Source organism: Phaseolus vulgaris, chromosome 2 (genome assembly GCF_051622355.1).
Source record: "Phaseolus vulgaris cultivar YP4 chromosome 2, ASM5162235v1, whole genome shotgun sequence".
In the NCBI taxonomy this organism is placed as follows: Eukaryota; Viridiplantae; Streptophyta; class Magnoliopsida; order Fabales; family Fabaceae; genus Phaseolus; species Phaseolus vulgaris.
The window spans coordinates 1,667,939-1,677,871 of record NC_143499.1 but is presented as its reverse complement, the minus strand read 5'-3'; the positions used below and the strand labels follow the sequence as shown (position 1 = coordinate 1,677,871).

General features: G+C 35.9%; 2 protein-coding genes across 5 annotated transcripts; one reads left to right on the top strand and one right to left on the bottom strand.

Moving 5' to 3' along the window:
- Positions 1 to 1,623: 1,623 nt before the first annotated feature.
- Positions 1,624 to 8,154, top strand: LOC137810057 (Chaperone DnaJ-domain superfamily protein). Of its 4 annotated transcripts, none has more exons than XM_090298038.1 (6): positions 1,624 to 2,171; positions 3,085 to 3,984; positions 4,482 to 4,567; positions 5,145 to 5,285; positions 5,854 to 6,594; positions 8,028 to 8,154. In XM_090298038.1, the coding sequence occupies exons 1-5, from the start codon at positions 1,821 to 1,823 to the stop codon at positions 5,999 to 6,001; spliced, it is 1,626 nt and encodes a 541-aa protein (XP_090154164.1). In that variant the 5' UTR covers positions 1,624 to 1,820; the 3' UTR covers positions 6,002 to 6,594; positions 8,028 to 8,154. The 4 variants fall into 4 exon arrangements, with proteins under 4 accessions (XP_090154164.1, XP_068467280.1, XP_090154165.1 ...); XM_068611179.2 differs by having other exon boundaries at positions 6,982 to 8,154; XM_090298039.1 differs by lacking the exon at positions 5,854 to 6,594 and having other exon boundaries at positions 1,627 to 2,171.
- Positions 6,891 to 9,608, bottom strand: CGLD27 (DUF1230 family protein (DUF1230)). Its single transcript, XM_068611181.1, has 7 exons — positions 9,088 to 9,608; positions 8,683 to 8,835; positions 8,440 to 8,517; positions 8,058 to 8,153; positions 7,499 to 7,534; positions 7,199 to 7,374; positions 6,891 to 7,116 (listed from the first exon to the last, which is right to left on the bottom strand). The coding sequence occupies exons 1-7, from the start codon at positions 9,316 to 9,318 to the stop codon at positions 6,954 to 6,956; spliced, it is 933 nt and encodes a 310-aa protein (XP_068467282.1). The 5' UTR covers positions 9,319 to 9,608; the 3' UTR covers positions 6,891 to 6,953.
- Positions 9,609 to 9,933: the final 325 nt, after the last annotated feature.

The window sequence follows — 9,933 nt, the reverse complement described above, 5'->3', positions numbered from 1 at the left end:
CGACTATGTTAGGACTTGTAACCGACTAAGCAATTTTTCATAATCAGTTATAAATCAAAATTCAACCCTTCAACATGCATTTTTTACTATTCACCAATTCCAAAACTCCAACCATGCTGGTACACTCAACATCACCATGCAAGGGTGATGACTTTCTACGGCAAGTGCACCGTATGTTCAGAAGTAATAATTTGTCTCCAAGGACGAATATCGATTCCACGAGGAACAATTGAATATTCAAGTAAAAGATTCGCTAAATATAAAAACAGAATAATAAAAGTTGGTTTGAGGATTGTTATGATGATAAGAATTAATAAGAAAACAAATCAACGAGTAATTGCTTCAATTAAAAAAATAGGAATTGAGTTTCATCTCTCTAACTCTCATGTATTTTGATTAGTATGTCAATATTAAGTTCTTTGATTGAAATTGATGCCCGTAGAAAATTCATTTATATCGATTTCTCGCCTATAAAATCCTTAAGAATGTTTCCTAAATATCGATCTCTCGCATACTTATAAAAACAACTTAGAATCACACTCAGACGCTATTGACAATTAACATTTCAAGTCTATCTCCAGCACTCAAATATGTTAAGTATTACTGTTTAGGTCCGAATCCTAAAAATATCTCTTGATGGTCAGATTTAAGATTCTCAACTTGTCAAGAAAATTTAGAAGTAAAACAACAATAACAATAATCAATCCAGAACTGAATATTTTAAGGGTTTAGGGTCAATAGTTAATTTGATCTAATGATTTTTAAAAATATAAATTTCGTCCAAGGTTTTTAAAAAAAAATGTAATTTAATTTGGTCTTTTTTGTTAAATTTACATAAACGACGTTGATTGATGATGATGATGTGACAAGGGCGAGTGACACTATTATGCACACATATCTTCATGAATACCAAAAAATACCAAATTGCATACTTTTAACAAACATTAGAACGAAAGATTTTTTTAAAAAAAGACTATATCAAATGAACATTGATGCTTAATAATATAGGACAAAAAAAAGTAATTAAACCAAATATAAATGTGTATGTACCGGCCATAAGCTCGGGTGACTGTATGCATTCCTTAACCGAGTCTTTATTGTCATCAATAACCATCATGAGTAAAACAGTATAATCAATGAACCTTAAATGATGAACGACTATTTATGGAATAATGAATAACATTTATGTGACTAATCCAAATGACTCATAACGATCCACTCAGAGGATACCACCTGATTAATCTATAAATATTTACTCTCCAGAAAGTACATGATATATTATGATATATTATATTATACTCTTAACTCTTATACTAAGAAACTTACCATCTTTGTGCTCCTACTTAAGTATCAGAGAGTCTCTTGTAGGAAATGAACCTTCCCCTTTCATCGAAAATCAATCGAAAACTCGTTGCATGAGAAATACTCAATCCCATCCCATTGAGTTACTCTCCAAATCCATTTTTAGTAGGAACAAAATGAATCACTCATCCCAAACTTTCCACACTAATCTTTATAATTTAGAGAGGTACTTCATCACAAAATAGACTAACACAACTTTCTCTACCTCCAAATCCACTTCTTCACCGGTAGATATATCCAACCAAACACAATGCAAACGAGGATGAGAAAGAGAAATCTCTAAAAATTTCTTAGTAACCCTGCGTTAAAGTACTGTAATAAATTAAGATTGTTTTACCCTTATTTAACCACTCGCCTCTGATGCTGTTGCTGTACGGAGGTTCTGCAATTACACTTTTTTTTCCGCTTTCAATTACAATAATTATAGCAATATAATAACAGAAAAAAGAGGGAGAATCATGGTTTATCTCGCCGGTGCCGGATACCTTACAGTCGTCGGAATGAATAATCGGAGGACAAAATTCCTCACATCAATTATACCCAACAGCATCATTTCAACGCTCTACGACGTGTCATCTCTGTGTCGGGGTTGCGGAGAACATGACTTCAGTAGCGCTTCTGAATCAGCTTGGACAGATTTTCCCGTAGAGAACGCCTACGAGCTGTTAGGAGTGTCCGAGACCAGTTCCTTTACCGAAATTAAAGCGTCGTTTCGAAAATTGGCCAAAGAAACTCACCCGGACCTGGCGGAGTCAAGCCATGATTCCAGTGCGTCTCGACGATTTGTGCAAATTCTGGCTGCCTATGAGGTTTGTGCAACTCATGCTCAGGCATATGAATTATGATTAGTGTCGTTCATGACTATAGCCTCAATCAGAAATGTAGGAGTGGTTTTATTCCTGATCAAAATTTTGAGACAGCTTAAATTAGAGCTTGAATACAAACGAATCAACCTTGCTTGGCTTATAGAAGAATGCCCTATGGTTATGATGAGGGGATATTTCTTTTACGGTTGCGTTAGTGGACAGAATGATTGGTTGTTTTGAATATCCTGAGTAGGAAGTTGATAATTGTGAAATTGAGAAACAACATGCTGGTAATAACGTTTTGCCAGTTATTTTGTTTCTCCATTGAATCTGTTTAGTTAGCTCTTAATCACAGAAAAATTTGATAAATTGATGTAATGAGTTCTCAGAAACTCCCCTAGATACTGATGTGAGTATTGTGAACAACTGTCCACTGCTCTTGAAGGATTTTCTTCATCCAATAGTTCAATTAAATGAAAAATCAGATGGGAAGGTGCTTAATGGCTGTCTTGTTGATGCTTGATAGTTTGTAATGCCCAATGTTTGAATAAATAGCATCAATTTGATAGATTTGTTCTTGTCATTCTGGTGTTCAATTTACTACATTATTCTTTAGCGCATTGAGTGCTTGACCGGAACACGGGTCAAGTCAGTGGTGATTTGTGTGTATTCTTTTCTTCAATTTTGGATATGTTGTCGGTCTAATGCATATTTTGTTGGTGCTTTTGCTGATTTGTTGGCTATAATGTGTTCAGCCTATTGGCAAGATGACCACGTCGTACTTCATGATTTTAACTTCTGGAATTTTACAGAATATATATGGAGTCTGTGTGGGTACTAGAGTCTAGAGTGAGGTTTTTCCTTGGTTACATTACAGGGAATATGAATTAACAGGATAATCTATGATGCATTGCAGATTCTTTCAGACTCTCAAAAGAGAGCCCATTATGACATGTATCTGTTGTCTCAGAAAAAGCTTATGCAAAAGCATTCTGAACAGGGTTCAAAATTGTATATTTACAATTCACAAGCTACTACGTTCAAGGAGATGGAAGTTGTTGAATGGTTAAAATGGTACAGATTAACTATAAATAATATTTTGTCAGAAAAGAAGGTGGTAGCTGGAACAGGCTATTTTGATGTACTTGAGAGAGATTTTTATTCAGCTATTCATGCAGCATACTATGGTCCTGAAATTGATTCTATGCCCATGGAATTTCTTCCTGACTGCTTTGAGGCTGAGGAGAGGTCCTCTTATGAAACTCCTGAGGTTTTGCACTTAGTTTCAGGTCGTGATCTTTTTGGAATGGTTTGCCTAGCCAACAAGGTTCCAGAGATATCAACTGTTAACAATGAAATGTTAACATCCTTTAGATCCTTCCATTCAGGCCCGTGTCAATCTATAACAAATGTGAATGTCTACAAGAATACAGAGAGATCAGATGATTTTGAAACCTATCAAGGTCTCGGCTCTAAAACTTCAAGTATTGTATCAGATGCATATAGACATCTTGAATTGCACATCTCTGGAAGAGTTGTTGCTACAGCATATAGGGCCCTACCTAGATTCTGTTCTGATGTAATGCAGACAGAAGATACTGAAGATCACATTCATGTGTTTCTGAACTTATATGAAGATCCCAAACATATCAGCAGTGACTTTTGGAAAGGTTACCTAGCAAATGGTGCAGTTGGAAGAAGAATTCATTTAGGAACTATATCTGGACTTGGGAGCAGTCCAGATGAAGGTTGTTGTAATGTTTATAATGACAAGGGTACAAAGACCCATGCGATTATGAAACATAGAACATTGATGGTATGTAATGTTGTTTTCCCATGATCTTGATGTTTTAACCATTAGAGCTAGTTTTGGGAGATATTTCTTTGTATCTTACTTCAGTCAAACAGTACAGTCTGTCTTATATAAAGGGAGAAATAATATGTCATAATGGCAGATTACAACAAGAAAGAAATCAGGAGAGGTTCCCATCAGAATATAAACAAAATAAAGGTTGATTACCCAATTTATAAAATATTTACTGTCTCATCTAATCAATCAGAATACTTACAATGATGAAATCAATAACATATACTGACTGATTATAATAATATTGATTGATTCTAACAATCTAGATGGAAATTTTACTTTTGCATTAGTACCAAGTCTTGCTTTTTTTTTTTTATTATTTCTAATATTTTCGGTTATCTGCTGAAAAATTGTTTGGGTTTTGTGATTTTGCTAGAAACTTATTCTTATATAACTTGGTATAGCTAGATGCTTATAGTTATGTCATGTTATGATAAAATTTTCAGGTGAAGCATATGCACTGGTATCAAGTGGATGAGAAAGTTTCAGTTTGCGAGTGTAGATGCACTAGAGCACATTTACCCCCAAGCAAGTAAAGATCTGACATCTCTTATTGTATTGATGTTTGAGTTTAGCACAACAATCTCTTTGGGGTTTGATTAATGCACCCTGATGCTGTCTGCTCTCTTATCATTATATAATTTGTTTGTCAAATTTTTGGGCGAACATTGGATTGCTTCCTTGTAAATAAGGAATCAAGTTCCGTGTTGATTTCTTTGTTAGAACTTGTGGTCTTTTATGTTCACCAATCTTCCCTTTCCATGACCCCCCTCATATTTCTCCAAGTGTTAAGCTAACCATTGAAGCATTTTGGTCACTGGGTTAATTATCTTTCAATTATCTAGAAAATGGTATTTCTACACCTCCTCGGGGAAACAAACCATAATTGATGGAATATTAGTGGTTTGTAGATTTATTACTCAGAACTATTTCTCTATAACCGACCAGAACTGCTTCTAACTGCAAAAATGAACTAATTGCGGTGTCTCAAGTTTATGTGAACTTTCCATGATGCCTCCACTTGTTATTTATTTAGATGGAGATTGTCTGCTGCTTTCTCATTGCTGTTTATAATACGTTTTAATAATTTTAATGCCATCAACATACAGATTTTGGCTATTTGAGCCTCGCTGTGGCTTCCATGACATAGGGGGTTGGTATGTTGAAACATATGGCAAAGATAAGCACGGTCGTACAAAGCCATCACAAAGGTTTTGGGATGGCTTGGACTATAACATGCAAGCTGACAGGTAAGTTAACTACTTAAGTGTTATTTCTTCTATTTTAACTTATGAAAATTTATTTAGTGTTAGCAACAGACGTTTTTCTTTTTAAAACGAATGAAATATAAATAATCCTATGGATCTTGGGGAAAATTTGTAATGGTCACAGAAACGAAAAGTTGATATTTGCTTTTTAGAACGCGCACTTCATATGTATTTTGTTTAAACTATTTTTGAACTTATTGAAGTCTGTTTGACATGCTTTTTGGCTTGGTAAAGTGGTCAAGACCACGCCACATTTCATATATTTTTTAACAAAACTTATCTTGTCACCATATATATAAAAGACAAGTAAGTTAAGAATTATAAATCTGCTTTAACTTCAGCTATGCCCGCTTATTGAATTCTGAAAACTTTTAGCCAACTTTTTTTCTGCCAGTAGGAATCAAATATCTATTTTTTTAACCAGTGTCTTTCATTTTGGATATTTAGAAGTGGTAGAAGCTAAGTAATATTTTAGAAATTATATACCCAAGACCCAACCCAAGTATTTGCCTGTCAAGTATACTGACCGCCTCAGTTCTGCAACCTGCAGAAGACTTCACCCAGCAATGTATTTGTTTGCTCTTGCATATCGGACACTTGATCTTGAATACGCTAAAGCAAGCAAGAAATCATTTAGGAATGTTGTTGGAGCACAAATGTTTCGAGTTATTCATTGGTGCAAGAAATTTGTTAAATAGGGTATATCCGCTGGGCTTTTGACAATGTTAACAAATTTATTGTATCCTTGCTAGAACAATTTGGAATGATCAGCAAATTCATAAAAATCTCTTGTGATATTAGAAGATATTGCTGTGCATTTACAGTCACAATATTCTTGGGAGGAATGCTCTGTAAGTACTGAAAGAAAAACTCATTACAAGCCTCAAGTAGTTCTATTAATGTACTTGGCTACAGCAGATTCAATTTTTCATTTGCGAAGTGATGGATATGTTGGCTAAATACTGAAATCATGGTCAAGGATTGGCTGGAGTTACTTCAACTTTTTCATCATGCCTGAGCCGATTTGAACCAACATTGATTTTGCCAAGTGTGTTCTCTGGTGCTACTGGTCTCAGAAATGTTATGCAATTTGAATCTTCACGGATCTTCGTGGATTTCTATGCGAACATACCTCTGCAGTTGTCTTTATGTGTTATGAGACAAAGATTATTTATCTTAGTTAGTGTTATGGAAGCTAGTTGTTTCACTGCACAATGAGTTTCATCCTCTCATTGGAAAGGTCATGGAGCAGGACAGTTTTCTGGAATTTACTTGGCCATCATATCTCGTGGTATATAAAATACAATTTCTGCTTACATAGAATTGTCCCTATAGGCATGTGGGATTTACTTCTTTCTACTTGTATATATTTTAAACATGTTTTTCTTCTATATATTCCTTCCCTCTTAAATTGTTTCTCTCCCCTCTGAATTTATATGCAAAAAATAATGACTGCCATGACATGTAGTTTATATTGTCATGTTATTGTTAGGTTTGATCGTATGTTTCTTCATCATCTTTTTCTGGCTTTGCTTTGATTGAGTTAAACGGTTTTTCAACTAATAGAATACGCCTTGGACCATAGAGTCACCAACAATTGCAAACTGCTTTTACTAAATGAAATTGACTACATATGCCTTTTTTTATCCTTTATTTGACCATATCATCCCATTTGCAGTATTGCCCTCCTGCTAATGCTCGATAATACCTATCCCTACAATAGACAGGTCTTCCATCAGCAGCCTCAGCAGCAGCTGCTGCTAGATCATCATCAGTTATCACCTCCACTGGCAATTTAAGCAACTCCTCTTTTCTACAATATGCATTAAAAAAATTGAAATGACATTGTGGAAAAACTCTGGAAGATAGCAAAGGATCTTTATGTCTTCTCTTACCTCAGGTTGAGCTTTGTGTTAACCTTGGGAACGCTTGATTTAATTTCTTCCGTGGTAAAGGTAGTTCGAAGAAAATTCTCCACCGGTGTAGCAAAGATAAATAGCATAACTCCTGTGACAAGCAATGCTCCTGTCCCAACTAGAGTTTGCTTCAGCAATTTAACAACTGGTTTAACCTGGAAAGATGAAATATACGTGAATTATGCTGCAAGAAATCGAATTTAGCATACTGCTCTTCTAGTCTGTATCCAAAATTGTTCTGAATTCAAGCAATGCGTGATACTTTGTGATGTCCAGTACCTTGTAAGCGCCCAACAATCTATCACGAGCTAGGATCTGCAAATAAACCAAGTTTTCAGATTATATTGTCTGAAATGAAGGATGTCACTGAGTAGTAGTAATATTTGTTAGCACATTTCAGCTACACTTTATTCTATAGCCCCGTTATATTCACTAATTCTGAACAGACCTTTTGCTGCTTAATGCTTAATCAAGAAGTATCTCTTACAATTTTGAGAGGAAATTACAGTTGCTAACCTATTAGCTATTCACATTTAACAATGCCCCCCACCTTTTTTTTCTTCTCTTAAAACGCCAGTAGTTGATAAAATTTTATCGTTGTACATAGTGTGACCAGTACCAAATTGCAATCAATGTCTAAAATTTGCTATTTTTATTTTCATCAAGGGCGGCATATTTTCTGGCAAATCCTGATGTAAGTAAAATCATCAATTTGTCAGTTTGCAATGCATATAGCGCACTGACGCTATAGCCTTTAATACGATTTTCACAAGTGATGTCTTTGAGTATACTTTTTTTCTGTTCTTAGGTACAGGAAGAATGTGTAAAAGAGGCTAACCTCGGGCGGCTTGACCCACATCTGTCCGTCATACCATCCACTTTCTTCATAAGGTATGACCGCAGATAGAAGTCTATCACCAACATAACTCCAACCCTGCATTGTAATTCAATTATCTTAATTGAAACAGTTATTTAAGTGTGAAGGTGCTGCAGCCATAGCTCAGTCACTTAATCATAAGTTATAGTTAGTGTTAGTGACAAACAAATTACATTCAGTTGAAAACCTCATTATGCTGTGCATTTGGCAACAATATAAACAGTATGCATGAAGCACGATAGTAAATTTGTTTTGAAATGTCTGTTTGCCTCACCATCATTTCCCGTTCCCCGGTAATGAAGTGATTGTGACATGAAAAACAAAAAAGAGGATTAGAACGCACCAAATAAATCCTCAAGACAATCAAAGACACAATGAAGAGCGTTCCTGTTCCAGCAGCTAGTATAAACCTTAGAGGCTCCTGCAAGATTGTGAAAGTTAATGCAAGTAAGAGGAAAATCTATTTGCCACTTTATAAATGTTTTGTTTGTGTGCAGCTGGCAGGTATCCTTGTCCATACATCAAAACTTATTGTTGATTACTTGATTTGATATCCTAATATATGCACATATTTTATCTTCCTTACTCTAGAAGGATTAAAGCTTGCAGCCGCAATTGGCCCTCCAAGAACTGTAAACACTGCCAACCAAAGACCTCCCAGGCGAAGGAAGAACGACCCCGGACCCAGTTCACCCCAAGAATACAAGACTCCATCCTTCAGAGATGAGTACTCATTTACCTATTACACCGCGAAGTCGGGGTTAGCAAACATGAAATAAGCTTTATTGAAACAATACTGATAACTAATAATTAATTTAATTCCCATCCCATGACCCGTTCCAGTTTAATACACGCGGGCACGGATACCCAACTCAGTAGCTAGATTCGGCCGTAAAATTCATGCTCTAACATTATATCATGCTACATCTGTTGATTTTGAAGATCATCCAAAGAAAACAGTCATTGCTAGTATTGGGCAGTTAACACATACCGGTCTCTGCTCAAAAGGGACCTCAATTTCCAACCCAGGATCCCAGCTACGTCCTGAAGATCCGCTTGTTTCTCCATCCATCTCATCTTTAATGGCCTTAGCCTTGATTGAAATCCGATGAGGAAATTTTGAAGCTTTGTGATTTTGGATGATCAACGAGTCATAGCTGCTGCCTGGTCTGGCTTGTCTTGCACTTGGAATTAATGAACAGTAAAGATTTAGTCTAATCATAACAGGCTGAATGTAAGCTATCACCAACGCTGCAGGATAGTGTTTGGTTTTAAATCCCAGTTAATTTTCTACTTGGAGGAGGAGGTGGAAGAATAAGATATTATGGTCACTGATTTACGTGGAGGAGGAGAACAAGAAATTAAAGTCTGTATTTTCCAGATTTTCAAAGATGAGTGAGAGACCCTATGTGGCCCTACCTTGCCTCTTTGTTATGTGGACAAGCTTCTTGTCCACGTGGGCTTCTTGTGTACCGTCCATCTCATGCGGTTAACAGCTATGGGACTCGGATTATCCGAACCAAATGCATTTCATGCTTTTATATTTTTGTGGTCTGAGAAACGCCAAGGTAACTGTTGCTGGATCAACGTGCCCGCGGTTCCCTTGCACGCAAATTCGAGTCTGTTACTGTTGCCTGCACGCAGTGGGAACAAGCATGATCAATTGGGCAAAAGAATGGCACATCCACCATCACTATCAGCCTGGCCAAATAAAGCGGGACTTTTAAAAATTGGTTTAACACTTTTTTTTTCTTCCAATGTATGTGGCAATTTGTCAACGTGGTTCTTCAAAAAATAAAAATTCTTAATGAAATCTTTATTTTTGTTAAAAGGACTC

Bases quoted from the DNA above. Each gene is read 5' to 3' on its own strand.
- LOC137810057 (XM_090298038.1), top strand. From the start codon at position 1,821: ATGGTTTATCTCGCCGGTGCCGGATACCTTACAGTCGTCGGAATGAAT. The intron at 2,172-3,084 runs GTTTGTGCAACT...GATGCATTGCAG, and splicing joins AAATTCTGGCTGCCTATGAG to ATTCTTTCAGACTCTCAAAA. The intron at 5,286-5,853 runs GTAAGTTAACTA...TGCAACCTGCAG, and splicing joins TATAACATGCAAGCTGACAG to AAGACTTCACCCAGCAATGT.
- CGLD27 (XM_068611181.1), bottom strand. From the start codon at position 9,318: ATGATTAGACTAAATCTTTACTGTTCATTAATTCCAAGTGCAAGACAA. The intron at 7,535-8,057 runs GTTAGCCTCTTT...GTTTATTTGCAG, and splicing joins TGTGGGTCAAGCCGCCCGAG to ATCCTAGCTCGTGATAGATT. The intron at 7,375-7,498 runs GTACTGGACATC...TCATCTTTCCAG, and splicing joins GATTGTTGGGCGCTTACAAG to GTTAAACCAGTTGTTAAATT.